General features: G+C 40.7%; 1 protein-coding gene across 2 annotated transcripts in view; it reads left to right on the forward strand.

The window, feature by feature from the left end:
- The first annotated feature begins 543 nt into the window (after nucleotides 1-543).
- Nucleotides 544-19,658, forward strand: part of SRGAP3 (SLIT-ROBO Rho GTPase activating protein 3) — a 209,337-nt gene continuing 190,222 nt past the window's right edge. For both annotated transcript variants that reach the window (XM_034431627.2, XM_034431628.2), the window contains exon 1: nucleotides 544-1,424. In XM_034431627.2, the coding sequence (XP_034287518.1) occupies nucleotides 1,358-1,424 (67 nt within the window). In that variant the 5' untranslated portion in view covers nucleotides 544-1,357. The remainder of the gene's footprint in view (nucleotides 1,425-19,658) is intronic.

A 19,658-nucleotide genomic window follows, 5' to 3' on the forward strand; every position in this document is an offset into this window, starting at 1 on the left:
CGTGAACGATCACCGTCCCAAAAGATTGCGGAAACTGATTCTGCAGCTGCTCTACGAGATAGCAAAGCGCGGCTCCGCATATGGAGCAACCAGCCTCAAAAGTTGGTTACAACAGGGGAGAAAAAGACACTCAGAAGGGAAGTCTCTTGTGCAGCGCGGAGAGTTTGATTAAGCCCCCCTCAAAACTTCACTTGAGGTCGCCAGGTTACAAGACGGTTCGGAGAGTGAACAATCTTGGAATGGCGATTTGAAGGAGAAAGAGACCCCCGCCACCCCCCTCCCCATTCTGGCCTTTTCCCTCACGGGTCACTCGACTTGCAAAAAGAGGAGAACCGGCTCCCGGCGCACCCCGAAGCAGAAGCTTCCGCAGAGCTTTCCCTTCCGCCCCGGCTGGCCTTTGCGCGGACGCCGCCTCGGCCCGAACACCCTTGCCCCGGCCCTTCCCTCGCAGCGACTTCAAGCGCCCCCGTAAGCCTACAATGTGTCAGTTGTTGCAAAAGAAGGGGAAGGCGGGCCTTTCGGCTCGGTGCGTGACGCGGGGCCAACTTCAATCAAGCCTTGCCCGTCAAAAGAAGGCAGCAGCTCTCCCGCGCGAGAGAAGCCCCAGCTTAAAAAAACCCTCAGCCGCTGCTTTCTCGGCAGCCCGGCTTAAGTTCGCCGGGAAGAGGAAGGCGGCGCAAGGCGAGCTCTTCGCGGCTCCCTCTGAGCTTCTCCTCCGCGCCTCCTCAGCCGCGGCGTTATACTACTACCTACATGCTAAACGGAGGAGGAGCCTGAGTTTTCCCTTCGCTTCCTCCACTTCTCCTTTGCGAGCCTTTTTTTTTCGCGTTGGGGCTTCCGGCGCTCGGCTTTTATTTATCGATTTATTTATCGGCGTCTTTTTTCTTCTTCTTCTAGACGAACCTCTCTTCCCTCCCTCCCCCCCCCCATTTCCTCGTCGAAGCCTACTTGGGTGCAGGTGACACACCCTCCTCGCTCCTCCCCTCCATTCACCCCGCTTCTCAACGCCGGCGGCGGCTCCCGAGCGTTCCCAGCAGGTTCTCCCTGCCTTGCCTCCAAGCTGGCCCGAAGGCAAATGCCAGGGAATCGGCTGGCCGAAGGAGAGGGGAGAAGCTGCCCTTCTTCTCTTTGCTGAGCGTCTCTCTCGCTCGCTCTCTCGCTCCTCCGGAGTAGATCGGGCTCGGGGAGGGGAGGGAGGAGGAGAAGGAGGAGGGGAAAAAAAAAAGGAGGGCGAGCGGCGGGAGTGCGCTTGAGGGGAATCGGAGGCAAGAGCAGCGGGCGAGGCGCCGAAGGAGGAGGAAACGAAAACCCCGGCTCGCCCGCGCGGACTGAGCAAGAGCAGCGCTGTCCCCCAAAGATGTCATCTCAAGCAAAGTTCAAGAAAGACAAAGAGATTATCGCGGAATATGAAACTCAAGTGAAAGGTGAGTCTGGCTTTCCCCCTCCCCCTCTTCCCAAGCTTTCTCCCCTTTTCCTCCTCCTCCTCTGGTCCCTTCATTGTCCTGTATCTTATTCTGCCTCGGTTCTCGCAGTGAGAAGGCACCGGGGACGGAGGAGAGGAGAGGAGAGTGGGCGGGGGGGGGGGCGGGGGGTGTCTGCTGAACGGGACTTGCCGAAGCCCAGAGGTCGGGCGGTGTGTCGCGGGGAAGGTGTGAGGAGGGGGGGGGGAGGGCAGGGTAGTAAAAGCTGCATTGCAGTTGTGTGAATGGTGGCTCGGGGAGGGGGGGGGCTCTCGGGTCATGAGCTCTTCTCGACGGCCAAGGCTCGCGCTCTCTCGCCTTCTTTTTCCTGGCTTGGAGGGGGGGGGGAAGGCTGGTGCCGTCCTTTTGATGGAAGCCCCGTTTCAGGGCAGGCGTGGTGGTGGTGGTGGGGAGGGGGGGCAGCCATCTGTGGTGCGTACACCATAGATACGCCTGGAGGCTCGCTTTGCATCGAGCCTCTGCCGGAGACGTAGGCGTGTGAGGCTTGTATCTTCCCCTATGGGAGGCGGCTTGCAGAAAAAAAGCGGTGGCTTGCGATGAAAGCCCGGGTGCCGAAGAGAAACTGGGAACTGTCAGCATTTTAAGATTTCCGTCTTCAAAATCTGTGGCCTTTCCCTCCCCGATTTGTGATCTTTGCTACAGGCTCTGAAAGTCATACAACACTGGGAATGGAAGTACTGCTCCCGTGTGAGATTTTGAAGGGAGTATTCTCTGCTACAGGGCATAAAGAGAAGGGTGTATGTGGGGGAAACTAGTCTATCTGGCGGCATTCTGATTTCAGCACCCCAATACCTTCTTGGACTAAAGCTTGACTTAAATAGGTTGTCTATAATATAGGTAGCCGCATTTTCCCTTTTCCATGTTATGCAATACTCTTGACACAGTAGAAAACCCACAAGATATGCTGCTTTCTTGGTTTGGCTTTGCTTTTTTTTTTGCTTTTGCTGTAAGATAACATTTAAAAAAAATACTTTTTCAGTATTCACTCCCTCAACTCCATAATTGAGACCCATTAGTAGCTTAAATATAAGCATGGTGCTGAATCTACACCTTGCCCTTGAGTATTTGCTGTAGCACTAGTGCAGTACAAGTACTGCTTTCCTAATTCACAGATTTTTTTTTTTTTTGCTGGAGTAATTTTGAAAGAACAGAGAGGGTTTAGTTTTGCATGCACAATTATTAGGCTGTTTGGAATGAGCAGTGCTTATGCAAAAGAGATTTCCAGATGGAGATGGGAGTGAGTTGGTTTGCAAAGTGATCTCAACACTGTTTCAGAGTCCGGTGGTTAATGCTTAATGTAGGAATATTACTTAGTGTGGTAAATTATAACTTGCAAAACTGGGTGCATACTTTCATCTGAATAATTCAGAATATTTTCACAAATGTTCAGGATTTAAGGCCTTGATATGCATGTAAGATCCTGATAAAGTCTACTGGGCAAGCTACCTGTTTATAGTTCACCACTCACTCGGCAAACTCAGGATGGTACATGAACCTTATACATGCCTCCTGGAAGATTTGATGCTAAATCTCAAGGTCTAAGTCACTTCTGAACTTCAGCTCTTTTGAAGCAATGCTTATTTTTGTACTAGAGTGTCTTTCTCCAAGCTGGGATGCTCTGGATGGTAATTCATTACTGAAATATTCAGCCACACTGATAGGGAATTATTGGAATTAGAATCCCAATTCTTCTGATTACAAACTAGGTTTTTGATATAGATTTCTGACTAATGAATGTAGTTCTACATTAATTCCCTGAAACACCGGAAGATAATTCTGGATCTACTGTTGTGCCTCTTGATTTAAGCAGAGGCGTGAGGTATGACTGATTATATTTTCAAAAGCTAATAACCGCATACTATCATTCATAATTATTCCTAGATATCCTGTAGTAGTTCCTTCAGGAAATTTCTTAATCTGCTCTCACCAAAACAGGTCTTAGTGGTTGCTTTACAGGCAAGTTACTCAGTGGCTTGCAATGTGCTTTCCACAAATGTGTTTATATACTCCTCTCCTCTGTGGTCTATTTTACTTGTAGTTGTAAATTTAATTCTGAGAAGAGAGACATATCCAATTTATAGTGTATTAGCAGAACACAACCTGAAATTCCACCTGACATTATTCAACCATTGAATAAAACTGTAGAATTTAGGCTCAGCTGGTATCAGTATTAAGTTTTCCTGAGCATATTTTAGGTGCTTTCAATGAATCAGGTCGCAACTTGGATTAGTAAAGTAAGTGCCAGATTGGGGGAAAGGACTGTTGGCCTCTGTTTTGTGTTCTGCATTTTAGTGACTGGATGCCCTAACAGATTGTTCCGCATCACATATCATCTGATTGTGCATAATTTGGGCAATTTTTATATCACAGTGCTTTACGATTGAGTAGCCTAATGTAGCCTCTTTCCTTATTGATATTTGTCACAGAGGAAAGAATTCCAAAAAATACTTTTTTTTTCTTGCAGTAAGTAATAATCCTAAAATGTTTTTTTAGCAGGACAATGTGGGTATGAATGTACCCTTCTTTCCAAGCAATTTTAGCAGACCTCATTTTCCTTTATTGTTGTTACTGAAGTTGATAGTTGTTCATGATGTGTGAAATATGAGCTGAATTTAAAAAGAAAAATATTTAAATTGGAGTTATTGAGACAATTGAGCCACAATCTTATTATGAAAGATAATTATGCTTCTTTCAAAAATTGATTCATCCTCCTCTTGTCTGTGATCTGTAGTAGTGATATCTTGTTGGAAGAGCAGATAAAAGCAAGGTGGGATTTATACAGTGGCTGTAAATGGTTTATAAGCCATACTAGTTGGCTTCAGTCTGCATTTAATCAAAGTCAAACAAACTGCATGATTTCTAGAAGATTAACCAAAAATATATAACCAAGATATATTCAACATCTAATAGATGTTGAATATATATCAAGAACTTATTTTAAAAGTTATTAGTTATGTTTGTTGTGGATTGTTTTTTTTTTACTGTTTATTGATGCATTATAGAATTGGTTGTTGTTGTTAGTTGTGAAGTCATGTCTGACCCATTGTGACCCATTGGACAACGTTCCTCCAGGCCTCTACCATCCTCTGGAGTCCATTTAAGCTCATGCCTACTGTTTCAGTGACTCCATCCAGCCACCTCGTTCTCTGTCGTCCTCTTCTTCTTTTGCCCTCAATCTTGATTGAATCAATCTAGAATTGATAGTATACAATTAAAGTATACAATATAAGTAAATTATGGGTTAGCATTAGCCCAAAGTGAAAACTCATTAAAAATGTGAAGACCTTAAATTATGCAACAAGTTGTGGGCAGTTAAGATACATGATTTACATCTTCAATATAATATCTAGACTGTTGTGTATGTGTAAATATCCTTCATTCATATTGACCACTCAACATGTAACTTCTCTCCATTTGTTCTCCAGACAAATGGATAGACAGCAGCTGTTGGTTCATTGTATTTGTGTTGCTTTCGCAGTTGACACGAAAGAATGAGAAACAAATTGGCTTGTAGCTATCCTTGGCTGTCTCCAGATAAGGGCCTTAATTTGCATTAAGCACTTATCATTTCAGAACTATAACAGTGTTTTCACACAATAGCTTGGCTCTTATGTAGTTCTAAACCAAGTTAAACAAACAGCATTAGAGAGATGTGTGAACCCCACTCAGTGATTTTCTGTTCACCATTTCATTGCAAAGAAACCAATTTTATGTCCAAGAAATGTTGTATGTGTAAAGAGTAAAGGCTAAATCCTAGCCAGGACTTCCAACTGCTTGACCTACCCATATTTTTTTTAAAATTATACCTGGTTATTTATTTTTGACCAGCTTATTAATTACAGTTTTGTGGTAGACTATACAGTTTTATTGAAACTGTAAAAACAAAGTTCATTAGTTGAAGGCTGACTTAGCCTTCTATCCTTCTGAGGTTAGTAAAATGAGGACCCAGATTGTTGGGGGGCAATATTGCTGACTCTGTAGACCACTTAGAGTTGTAAAGCACTGTGAAGTGGTATATAAGTCTAAGTGCTATTGCTATTTACAACTCATTAAAAATGTGAAGACCTTAAATTATGCAACAAGTTGTGGGCAGTTAAGATACATGATTTACATCTTCAATATAATATCTAGACTGTTGTGTAACATTCATTCATATTGACCACTCAACATGTAACTTCTCTCCAGCAACTTTCCTCTTGCTATTTACAACAGGGCAGAGAACTATAAAAGCATATAAAGGTCCTTAACCCTATAATACACTAGATGATCAAGAGTTAAGATGCTGATACTCCAAAAAGGTGACTACATCTGATTTACAGGAAATCTGTGAATACTTTTGCCTTCTCCTCACCAACTCTACTTACAGATTTCAGAAGGAAGAACCTAGAAACTTTATGCCATGGAAAATGGCAATTTGGATAGTAAGTTTTTAGAATGATGTAATACAATCATTCCCTCTAATAAGGGTTAAGAGGTCTAGATCCATTGTGGATTGTAAAAATGGCCAGGTTGAGTTAGGTGGCTATAGAAATTAAATAAACAAACCGGCTGTGATGGTCTCAGTAGTTATTGGGACACTGGGTCCCATATCAAAAAATATTGGACAGCACTATAAATCTGCGCATTGAGAAAATTTACATGTCAGTTGCAAAAGGCCACATTGTTTGGATCTACACACATACTACAGCATACATTATGACATTCTAGGGATACAGAATAACAAGGTTGAAAGGTAGCTTGGAGGTCTTCTAGTCCAAAGCCCTGCTTAAGCAGGAGATCCTATACCATTTCAGACAAATGGTGTCCAATGGATGAACTTGATGCATATGAAAATCAACACCAGCTAAAGCAGGGGTCCCCAACCTGTGCTTGCCGGCCACTCACGTGAAACCATTCCCTCTTCTCCTCCCTCTTCTCCACCCCACCCCTCCACAAAGCCAGAAACCTTTGGGAACTCTGAGCTAAAGAATGGGCAGCTGGGACTTTGCATTGTTGTGAAAGATAATACTTACTCATTCCTACATATTTATATATCCACCCATCCTACAATCAAGTGGCTCTATAATAATATCAATTATAATAAAAATAATGGCAGAGAGAACTCTGTAATTAAGACAAGGCTTAGTTCATGCTTAATATAAAAACAAATATTTGTGATGGAATGCGTGGGTGACCTTGGGGGACAAGGGAAAGAGGTGCTGTTTAGGAAACAATCAGCCAAGATAGGCTGGAGTCCCCCGTGGCTTGATCATCAGAGAAAAGAACGTAGGAAGGACCCACCCTTGGAGGTTATAGGAAGAGTCCCACCTTGCTACACAATAGATTAAATGAGATGACCAAATGCTTTCCTATGACTTTGAGATAGTAAAAAATTTAATTAGTTTTTAGTGCTCACAAGCTCATACTTTTTTTTTTCTTTAAAAGGTGAAACTAAATATCAGGAGTGGGAACAATTAAAGTAATAGTTACGTAATGTTTCTAGCCTGTGGAGTTACAAACCTTTGCCCCCAAATTACAGTGTAGCTGATAATTCCAGTGTAAAATACAGGAACACTTGTGCAGGGAAGCTTTAATTGTTTTCTTGAAAGGGCATATTTTGCTCTTATTCATTTATCTCCTGGCATACACATAATCAGATGTTTTAGTGTGGATTCACCCAAACTTATAAACAAGTGATAATCTAATACAAATAAATTTGTACAATCAATTATAGTTCTTTTCAGAAGGCAGTTTGTTTAGTTCAAACTGGAGGTAAGGATTGGAAGCTGAAGTCAACAGGGTTCAAATCATGTGAGAATACAGTCAACCTTCTAAAACCAGGAAGGTCAGTTCTGTTTGGCGCCAGAATGGCATCCAGAGTTTCTGGGTGTCAGACGCAAAGGATCAGGTTTATACATTAAGTTGAGAAGATTTACTACTCAAGCCCATACACAAGACTTTACTCAACTAACAGTCAGCACTAGATTGGCGTTAGATAAGAATCAACAGAATTCAGGGAGGGTGGGCTGCAGTGGTGGGTTGCTACCGGTTCGCCCTGGTTCAGGTGAACTGGTAGCGGCGGTGGCGGGAGTCTCTGCCCACCGCCCAGATATCATCATGGACACTGCGCATGTGTGTGCTCCCAATAGCGAACTGGTAGTGAAGGTAAGTGAAACCCACTACTGGTGGGCTGGACTTGGATTGCTTGTGGCAACATAGTGACACTAAGCTGATGATGCACTTAACTCCACACTGACCCAGCTCTGCCTGCCCTTCTCTTACGCTGGGTTCATATTTGTGCTACTAAGTGATTTGTTTTAATCGTGGGTGTACTCGCATAATACCTAAGATATTAAGTCTTATTGTGATGTATAATAACATTACATAACAAATAATGATAGTTTAGGGATTGCCTTGTTTAGCAACAATTTGCAGTTACAATAGTGATGAAAAAGTGATTTTATGACCAATCCTTGCATTCCTGACCTTTTGAAGTCTGTAAAGCAAAGGAAAACTGAAGATTATAAACCCAAAGGAAGAAGTGAGAGTCATACATTCTGTGGCTTTCACAAATGCATAGAATAGGCATTCCTTCTTATACCTTGCTTCAGGTGGGATGGAAATTGAAATCAAAACTAATAATCGGTTTCAAATTCCTGTATATGCTGAATGGAAATTACAATTGGTCCAGACTTTGTGGTAGGTTAAATGGCTCATTTGTTCCCATTTAGGGTTTTGGTTTAACCTGCTTTAGGTCAAATTTATGCAGAAATACTGAAAATTCAAAAGGGTTCACAAACTTTTAAGTACCACTACGCATATTGTTTCTATTGCCATGAAACAGAGGTATTTTATGATCTCACAGTCAAAATCAGAGGGCTTTAGAACATGCCCTGTAGAATGGATAAGAGCCAACACAGCAGTCTAGTTTATGGTCTTGGAGACATTTAACAAGACTGTGACAAATATGATGATAATCATCAGCTTTCTGACCTGCTTGTGTTGGGAACATACGTGAAGCTAAATAATGATGTATAATAACCATTAGTTGCTATACAGATAATCCTCAACTTACAACCACAATTGGGACTGGAATTTTGGTTGCTAAGCAACAAAACACTGCTTTACAAAGAGTTCCTTGGTAGAGCTGGGGCTGGTTTTGTGGTCTAAGAAAGGGAAAAAAGGGTTGCTTTAGGCTAGCTCCCCTTTTTTGCAGTGCAAAGCCAGACCCATAAGGTCCAGAAACATGACAGAAAGAGGTGATTTGGTGTACTCTGTCCTCTTCAAACTGCTTTGGGCTCCCCCCCCATTTTTTTTTTTTTTTTTTACTGTGTGAAGCCAGCTCATTATGGCCGGGCATGCCTCCTCAGCAGTGGACGGCAAGAAATTGCAAAGGCGAGCTGATGTGGTTGAGTGCAGGCCGGCAGGGACCAAAAGGTCATAGATGTGGGTAGAGATGAGTGGGTGGAGGGAATTTCAGGGCCTCTGCAATCATAAGTACTGCCTATCATCCGAATTTTGATCACATGACCACAGGAATGCTGCAATGGCCTTAACTTCTGGCATTGATCATAAAACTCTTTGTTCACCGTTGTCATAACTTTGAATGGTCACTGAATGAATGGCTATAAGTCAAGGACTGCCTGTCCTGAAAAATACTGCTATGCAGAATTAGATCCCAAGCATAAAGAGGCCCAGATGAGATCCTAAATGCAAAAAGGAACAGGTGTGGAACATCCTTTCAGAGGGATTTTAGGGAAGTCTTTTTCCAACATAAATAAAACAGTGATAAACCAAAAGCATAGTACTAAACGTGAACTGGATAAGCTAATTTTTAATTTATATGAGGCCTGAACTGACTTGACATTTAGTCATAGGTTGTGCAACTGAGTGGCTGCAAGTTGTCTCAATATTAATAGATGAGATGGGAACAATGTAATTGAGAGCAAATCAGTCTTTTTGTACTGCATAATTCATTGCTCTGGTTTATGAGTCTTAGAGAAATTGTTAATCTAACCCCTTTATTGTAGGGATAGTTTTGATTTTACATGTCCATTTAAGAGGATAAGCAGTGAATTTTGTATATTTATATAATAAGGATTCCAATATTTTATTTTGGCTGCTGTTGCTGCATGATCCCAAGAAAAGAAGTATTGGTTTAAGGATGTGGCAATAGGTGTTATGTATATATCACTATTTCCTTTTAAAATCTGGTTCATTGCACACCCTAGGTCAGTAATGGTTAACCTTTTCAGCACTGATTGCTGAAACTGGAGCACGTGTGTGCCGGAGTGCTGGAACCTGGAAGAGAGCACCTGGCTGGTGTGCATGCACGGTGTGGCCAGCTGCACTTCTGGGTTCCATTGCATGCATGCGCACTGGACAGCTGCTCTCTTCTGGGTTCCAGTGCATGCATGTCCACCAGCCACCTGGTCTTTGTGCGAAGACCAGCTGGCTGGCATGCATGTGCACACTGGAAACCCAGAAGAGAGTAGCTGTCTGCCTCACACATGTGCGCCGGACCACCTGTCCGGCACGCATGTGCGTGACAGAACCCGGAAGAGCAGCTGGCGATAGCGTGCATGCCCACAGACAGGGCTCTGCGTGCCAGTTCTGGCATGCATGCCATAGGTTCGCCATCACGGGCCTAGGTACATATGAAAATGAGTGAGGGAGCAGGAGGTGGATTGGAGAAATGAGTTTGCTACCTAACTAGTCCATTATTATCGTAATTCGCTTGGTTGGCTCTGGTCTCTAGAAGTGTAACTTGATTTCCAAAAATTATATGTTCCTTCCCATGTGCAATTCTAATTCTAATACTTCCAGGTAATTACATGATGTACATAGAAGATAAAGCAAAAGATATTAAAATATACTCTTTGCATCATTAAGGCTGATGACAGTTTGATTGACAAAACAAAATCAGCATGTATTGTACTTGGACTGCATTTGTTTAGAAAAATTAAAAATCAGTTTTCAGTAGAGAAAAATCAAATACTTCTGATCCATTTGAAAGTCTGATTTGCCATGGTTGCTAACACATAGGGTGATTTGCTTGATTTTGGCTTAATATCTAACCCAGGCATTGTAATTTGTAAATTAAGGTTATAGTTTTAATATGCCACTGTGAACCCACTCAGCTGTCTTAAATATTGAACTAGGGCTCAACACGGCATATATCTTATTGTTTGAACATAGCTCGTGCTTTGTAGCTGCATTTGCAAATGACTTTCACTTCCAAAATCTTTGAGACGATCGTTGAATGAAGCAGAAGCCATGTCTGGCACCTAGATAAGTCATGCTTGCTTATCATCACTTAGAAATTGTGGTTACGGCAAACCGCCTATGCTGTACTCCTAAGCACATCAGTAATCCATTTATCTCACCCTTGTACTGTATATCTGAGTCCTGGCTTTCCAGGATCTTGGGCAGAGGATTATACTAGCATGAGATTTTCTGAGTGTCTGGGGCATGAATCGCAGCATATTTTTTTAATGAGCAAATCTTGTCATGGGTTGCAGAACTGAGTTGCTGCTGCAAGCTGGCTCAGTATTAATAGATGGGATGGGGAACAATGTGATTGGGAGCAAGTTAATCTTTTTGTATTGCATTGCTCTGATTTATAAGTTTTAAATTGTTAATTTAATGCCTTTAGAATGGTGTGGGGATATTCTTTTACCCATCCATTTAAGAGGAAGCTAACAGTTCTTGATAAGCAAAAGGGTTGTTTAACCTTAAAAAAATTATATAAATAATAAGCGGGGTATAACATAATCTACAGTCCAACCAATTGTGGGTTGGCAGGAGTTTGTATTTTAAAAATAATAATCCAGTAGCTGTTCAGTAGTTTTGTACTGATACCTTGAAATGTGATGTAAATAATAATATAAATGCAGGACTGTGAAGAAGTGCATTTGATTCTGTTGCAAGGGTACAAGTGAAAGTATGTTATATTATATGAGCCAATACTGTTAATGTTAAAGTGCCTAAACATATTTAGTTATTCCTTTCTTTTTCTTTCTTTTTTCTACATAGCTTGTTCAGAAATGTTTCACTCCCCATTTTAGCTTTAGAACAACTGGTCTGTGAGTTAAGCTACATCTGAGAGGGACCAGGCCCAAATCAGCCATTGAATTTCATGGCCTTTCCCTAACCTGGCCCCCTTAGACATGAAGAATCCGCACCCCATAATGTAGCGTAGCACATCTGCAGGGCATTAGGGTGAAGAAAGTTGCTTTAGTACAACTGGTAACTATAGGGAAGAAATAGTCAGCTCATTTTAAGAGTTTAAAAGGCATAGACGTACTTCATATGTACCAAACTGAAATGGCAGGAGAGTAACTGAGATACAATCATGTTATGAAACATTTGAAAAAGAAGTGGGATATTGGTATAAAGCTGATAAAATATGAGCCAATAAAACTGAGAGCTGGAATCTCTTTTCAGATAGTTGATCTATAAACTCTGTATGGTAACTCAGCTAGTGTATCGGCGATGAAGAAACTTTAAAGCAAATTGATGGATGGGTTGAGTCTTTCCCAGAATATGCACTGAGAATAAATTCAGGATGGTAATAATTCAGAACAATAATTCAGAATCAGATTTTCCTGCTTTTGTCATAATCAGGATATTGTAGTCCAGGAACTGCTGTTGAATGGAGGGCAGGAGCACCGATTTGTGCAATCTTTCCCATCTGCTGCTTTTCAGATGTATCAGGGCCACAATGACCTGTGTATTTGGAATGTTTTGCAATAATAAAACAAAAAATTTGGAAGGCAGACGGTTAGAGAAGAGGGCTGGTTTGTGTCTAAGTAACCCCATGCATTTTGAGCGAAGAAACAGTAAGGCTCTTTCCAATAGCATGTAGTTATTAGCCTTGAACATCAATCTTCACATGCAACTCATCAATCATTACAGTGTGTGGAGTGTCCTGCTCTGCGAGTCTTGCAGGTGACATGGGTAATGGGCTGGAGGAGGATTAATCTATCTAGTCATGAAAGAATGAAAGTGCTGGTCTGCCTGAGAGATTTAATTCTTCCTTGGATCAAGACTATAGTTGCCTTCTCCTCTCCCTACACCTTTTCTTCTTTCTTCAACAAACAAGAATGGACTATTATTCCACTCAACTTTTGTTTAAGGTGCAATCCTGTCTACCCATTTAGTTACAAGCAAATTACAGGTAGCCTTGATGCATTCTAATGGGATTGCCTAATTGTCAGAAAGACCAGACAAAACATTTCAATTTGCCATGCATGAATCATCCTTGTGCAGGGCACTGCATATTATTGGTTGCCAATTACTTTCTGAGTACCATTCATTACTCAATAAATACATAGCTACTCACATGATACATAAGTAAATGTTAAGCATTTTCCAATTTAAGGCCAGTGCTTCATCTTTAAGAGTAGGAGTAGAGATGCTACATCTTTCCGTGCCCCACTCCACTTCACCAATCCTGATACCTACAGGTTAATTTTTCCCAGATCTCAACAGTTGACCGATCAATGATTATGGGACAGGGAAGAGAGACTGTCTGTGGGGGTGGGTGGGGAGGGGAAATCTCTTTTCTTTGGTTTTTTCCCTAATGTTCAGCTTATTCAGTTCTCTCCTTTTTGGTAATTCTGCATTGATTCACCAACTATAATAGAAATCAAGAAAGAGAAGAAACTATTGAGTTGTGGGAAGCAAGCCCAGGCTGAATAAAGGGTGAAGGAATGGAGTGATATAAGAAATAAGACAAGTGTGTTTTATGTATGGGTCAATTCTCAGACATTCTTTTCTTGGTCAGGATTTGTCCCCTTTCTCTAGAGACTGTTTAAGCTCAGGATATTTTATCAAGATGTATCAAAAATTGCAGATTCTTTGAGTAGGGGAGCCGATTGAAAGAATCATTATATAACCTTCTAAGGAGAAAGCACCTCATTTACAATGAACTGTTTATATGTTTTGTTTGTCAATATTTGAATTAGTCTTTTTTCTAGCAAAGGGACAAGGAAGAAGAAGAGAAGCATGATCAAAGTTTGTTTATAACATTATTTCTAGGATGTCTGTTTGTTCTTTTTCCTTTTTATGGCTATGCTTATCAGTTTTAAGGCTTTGTTGGCATTAAAACATTTTTTTAATTAAGCATAATAAAATCCAATTTAAAAAATGTAGGATCTTCTTCTAAAGGGTGACTTCCTGATGGAATATTTTGTTTTGCTTGTTAGATTGTATCTCACATGCCTGTAGGAAATCTTATGCTGCTTTATGAAATTATTTTGTCTTCAAAATTATTTGAGATACGCGAAGAAGGGTTAATTATATTGCCTTTAAAGAATACACATAGTTTTAAAAAGATACTGCAGTTTGTGTGTGGTTTTTTCTTTATGTTTGTGGTTTAATTGTTCTTTTTTTATAGACTTTTTATCATAGTGAAGCTTTCCAGACATCTGTGACATCATGATTGGCTAATATTCTATTTACATGTAGACCTATAGCTTAAGTAATAAAAGTAGCAGCTGGCACTGGAGCTGAATAGCACAGTCTTTGTCCTTTTCTATAATTTACATATGAGCAGGAAGCTATAATCCTGAATCTTGAGGTACATTTGCTAAAAGAGCTATTATTAAATGACGGTTTTCCCTCTGTTCATATGTGTGTCATCCATACCTAGGTTTTCATGATTTTGATTTAAACACAATATAGCCTATATAAGAACATATGACAAATAAATGAAGGAAGCTTGGTATTAAAAACAAATAAGCAGCACCATCTAGGAGGCTGTGAGCCAGGGTGCAATTTTTTACCATCTGTAATAAAGATTAATTGCTTCCTCTAATGGAAACAAATTAAATCTATCATAGGTGTTTCCTCTTAAACTAACATACACAACAACTTTTGTGTATCAGGGGAGTTCAACTAAGTCAGCAAGTTTTTGGAAATGCTCCCTTTGTATCAATCTTTGGGTTAGCGGATGACTAGATAGAAATTAAAATGGTCTAGAAATTGGCTTTTTTTCCCCCCCACTCAGCAGTTGGAAGGCATTGGCTATCACAGCTGGCACTGCAGAAAACCAACTGAAAATGTGTTTGTTTATATGCAAGACTGAACTCTGGGAGCAAACTGTATGGCATTAGTGCATGTTTATTCATTTAACAATTCAACAATAAAGTAATTTATCTAAGCTCAAGAACATTATTAGGGTGGAAGAACTATGTTATGGATTAAACAAGGGATGGGCACTCTGTAGCTAGGGCTTGCACACCATTCTGAAGAGGCTGAAGGCTTTTGTGGCAAACATATTAAGTGGATGAAGTTAAAGGATTTCAGATTTTTCATTGCTGCAAATGACCCATTCCATATGCCAGTGATGGCAGACCTTTTTCCCGTTGCGTGCCAAAAGCGTGGGGAGCGTGGGGGGGAGTCGCATGCGCGTGTGCCCACACCCATAATTCAATGTGCACATGATCCCCCTGTGTTTCCCCCGCTTTTGGCACATGATGGCATGGTGGGTCCGGTAGGTCCATTTTTTTACTCCCCCAGGCTCCTAGAAAGGCTCTGGAGCCTGGGGAGAGTGACAAATGGGCCTTCCCCACCCTCCCGGAGGGCCTCTGGAGGCTGGAAACATTCCATTTGCTGGCTTCCGGTGGACCTGGAAAGCCCGAAAATCAGCTGGCTGATGCACACATGTGTGCCAGAGTTAAACTAGGGCAAAGCTCGTGTGCCCACCGATATGGCTCCGCGTACCACCTGTGGCACGCATGCCATAGGTTCGCCATCATGGCCATATACCATTCCATTCCATATACCTTCCTGTGTTAGGTGCCAAAAGTGTCAAAATAAGGAGTCTTACAATATGGTAACAGATGTGGTTCATTTGGTTTTAGATAAATGTGTTGCATGAACTCGGCTATTGTGGTTTGGAAATCAGTCTTTATGATTTGTTGCATTCACTTGAAGATAAAAAGATCTGAAGATTTTTCAACCTGATCTCTTTCTAAGACTTCTCCTTGCTTTTTCTGTTGAGAAGGAGGTGGACTTCTGGGAAGAGGAGCATTGGTATCTTCTCAATATGAAAGATGTTTCCCTATCTTTTCCTGTACCTTTAATTGTAAGGGGACAAAATGTGTTCTCTGTTTTGAGTAAGGCCAACTTTTTCCTAAACCACTTCCCTCCTTTCCTGAGTACAGATATAATTGCTGCTTTTCAGCATGCTATTTAAACTTTCGTGCATTACTTAAAAAAAATAAAATAAAACAATTCTGGATTTTACTCTGTTCCTAGTTGTTGTTCCTTAGTGGAAGGATGTGGTCACATACTGCAAAATGGTCAAAAACAAAAATACTTTGTTTACTTTCATCTAGAAAACCAGTTGTTCATCCTGCTCCTGTTTCATTGGGGTATTGTTTATCTCACAATCCAAACAGAACTAGATTCCCTTTTGATCCCAGCCTCCTGTATTTCTTGTTCTACAGCAGGGTTGGGCTGTGAATTTTTCCAAGGGACCACATGAGGATCTGGGACTGTTGTGGAGGGCCGCTGTTGTTGCCCTGCCAAATATGGCCCACAGGCCATAAAATGCCCAGGTCTGTCCTGCAGCCTAGTATTAATAACATGATTACCAATAACATTGTTATTACAATACAATGTTACAACAATAACATTGTTACTTTGGGTTTATTTCTTAGCTTCTTCAACAATTAGATCTTCTTTCTAAGAAGGCTTGAGGGGTGTGTGTGTGTGTGTGTGTGTGATAAATATGTTCTGAACTGAATATCATTGAAGAAAGATTTTGTGCGAATGGGACTTTAGTGATCTAGTGAGTGGATTCTACCCATTACATGTGCATGGTTTAAGACAGGGATGTCAAACTCGCGGCGTCACATTGTCATCATGTAATGTGTCGTACTTTTTTCTCCTTCGCTAAAATGAGGGTGGGCGTGACCAGTGTGTGACGCATCTGGCCTGCCGGCCGCGAGTTTGACACTCCTGGTTTAAGAGAAGCAAAAGGCCAAAGAGAAGGTGAATAGTTGTGATTTTTTATTTACATATGCTACACAGATGAACTCTTGATTGCAAGGTTAGAAACTCTCATCTCTGGTAGAGAATTTTCTGCTGAGAAGATGAGTAAGGAATGATGGGTAAACACATGGGATGAAGCCACTGTATATGTCCTGAAAATTTGATGGAGTTCTATGATTGCCTGTTTTTAGAGACTTTGAAGACGGGGGAAGAAAGTATGTATTGGTTACAGAGTTGGATGGTAAAGTTGATTACCTGAATCTGAAATATAACAATTTTCAGTAGAGAAATGTTGGTAGTGAAATATGGCACCTCTGTTCTAGAAGAGGCCTACTTCTAAAAAAAAAGTGTTTGCATTCTTAAAAATAGTGGAACAATTATTCACATGTCTTGCTAAATTTTTTCTTAACTGAACTTGTTCTTTGCAAATTTATTTAAGAATGAGGTTTAAAAAAAAGATCTCTGGTTTTGATACTTAAAATAAAGGGAGGTTAGTTCAAACTGCTAGTATTTTTTCCTTTGGTTTTTTTGATTGTGTCCATGGTCTATTTAAGTCAAACCTTCCTGTAATGAAGGATTAGTCTTTAGATAGCTTAGCATTAGAAACACTTACAGGGAAAGATACAAATCCTGTTAATGCCTTGTATATATGTGCATATTTGGAGGATATAGAGCCTGAGAAAATCACAGTAGAAATCTTTCAGGTATAAAATTAGTAATAATTAAATTGCAACAATCTTTTAAGGCAGTGGTTCTCAACTTGTAGTCCGTGGATCCCTGGAGAGCTGTGATGTTGTCACAGGAGGTCCGCAAAGCCTTGAAGAAATGTTATGATTTAAATTTTGAGTTAAGTCTTGGGGGTCCGTTGCCACAAAAGGTATTTAAAGAGGGTCTGTGGTAAAGAAAAGGTTGAGAATCACTGCTTTAAGGGATCATTGCACCACACAGTAAGAGCAAAGAACTTGATTTAGGTATTTCCCTGTTATCAAAATGTATTGAGTAATTACCTTTTTGCTTTGCTTATATGCTAAATAATCTTTTTTTAAACCTTGTAAATAAAGTTTCAATCAAAGAATTTTAAAATCCTACTGCTTTTGTTATATCCAGGAAAAAACTAACGAACAGAACTTGAAAATTGAAGCTTAGTGCACTATACAAAGTATTTTGCTGGCTCCTATGATTAAAATGCTTTGCAAGTCAAGTTGAAATAGTGTCTGTTGCTTTGAAGAATATCCGAATTGTGAAGGATTAAGTACTGACAACTTTGATCTTGTCTTTAAAGCAGCTGCTTTAAATATAATATAGAATTACAGTGAAAAACCTCTATCTTATGGTATGGTTGTGCACATAATAAATAGATGTGAGATTGGCGTTGTAAATTTGGGAGATGGTTAGCTGGTCAGTGAAATAAAATAAATCATGTTGGCATTCTTCATAGGAATCATATACATAGTGTTTTTTTGAAATATGGTGGCTACTTTTTTGTAGAGAAGTCATTCATGAAGGGTGTTGCAGACAGAAACAAAACCCAGATCTTCTATCATTAGAAAGTATGATGCATATTGTATCTAGTTCATATCAGTGGTGGGTTGCTCCTGGTTCGGACTGGTTCTATAGAACTGGTAGTAAAACCGGCAGGAGGCTCCGCCCACTGACCCTGATGTCATCAGAAGCGATCTGCGCATGCACGTGTGATCCTGTTGAGAACCGGTAATAAAGGTAAGTAGAACCCACCCCTGGTTCATATAGGTCACAAATGGCATAATAAGGGTGAACAGCTCAGATAACTAAAATAACTCTTATTTATTATTTACATTTATTATAGCTGCTCAACTCTGATTTTCTAGAGGTATGCATGAAATGGGAGTCATTCTTCATTTTTCAACTTGGAACAGAGCAACTGCGTTTGAAATAACCTGTGAGAACATTTTTATTTGCTGTGTTCTGCTGTAACAAAACTTGTTTTATTCTGACTTTTTTGTGTGTTTGAAGACCTCTGTTTCACTTTGTTTCCAGGTCAGAAAAAATGGCCTGTTTTGAGATTGAAACTTTGTTTCAAATTTGCTTTATATGACTGGGATTATAAAAATGTCCATGCTTGGTTCCAGGGCTGGAACAAAACAGTGTGTTTGTTTCCGACCTCAGAACAAATTACTGGAACATTTTGCTTCAAGATCAGAATATTTGAAAGAGCTCTTCTGAGCTGAAAACAATTTAGACATCTTTTTTCAAGTTAGTTTTTCCCCTTCAGTTGGCTGGAGCTGCATTGATTGTCAGTTAGCCTCCAGGTGCAATTCTGACTACTGGTTAACACTTTTAAAGCCCTAGCTGGTCTAGGGCCTGGAGGTATCTGAGATCGCTTTCTACAAGTTGAATTTATCCACCCAGTGAAATCTGGTAGAGAGGACTTGCTCTCTCATCAAAGAGAATACCAGATTGCATCCTCTCAGTCAAGCCCCCCCCATCCCGCCTCCTGCCCCCAGTCTGCTTCCAAATAACCAAAACACATTCTTCACTCTTCTTATTATGTTTTTGACTTGTGAAAACAGGGGTTTTCAGAAAGGTACTCAAGGATATAGCTCACCTCAAATAACGACACATCAACGTTGTCACTGTTAAAGTTACAATATTTAGTTTCTTGTTATTTTTTTAACTTTCTTTCTTATAGATCACTCAAAGTCTCTGGAAATAAGTTGAATATAAGACATGTATGCTGAAGAAGTAGCTAAATATTGCTTGACTTGGAAAATTTCTCTCCCCTCGAGAGATTTCAAGAAATGATTCCTCTTGGAATGATGTTAAAGCTATGTTCAGCATTCTTTAATTTATAAGACATTTCATCTCAGAATACAGTATAGGACAGAAATATTAAGACCATCCTTAAACTCTTCAAGACACTTTTGTTTTAAATTTTGTTTGTCAAACCGCTGACCATAAATGGAAGCTGACCTTGTTCACATTCTGGTTGGTGATACTGGAGTATCTAGATCAGGGGTGTCAAAGTCAAGGCCCAGGGGCTGGATCCGGCCCGCGGGGGTACTTAGATCTGGCCTGCGGGGCTGCCCTGGAAACAGCAAAGGACCGGCCTGCAGTGTTTCCGCCAGTGAAAACAGGCTTCCGAGCTTCGTTTTCGGCTGCCACAATCTCCTGCAACCCTCTGCCAGCGAAAACAGAGCTTGGGAGGGCCGCATGCTG

Source organism: Pantherophis guttatus, chromosome 2, assembly GCF_059756535.1.
Source record: "Pantherophis guttatus breed Tessera chromosome 2, ASM5975653v1, whole genome shotgun sequence".
Lineage (NCBI taxonomy): Eukaryota > Metazoa > Chordata > Lepidosauria > Squamata > Colubridae > Pantherophis > Pantherophis guttatus.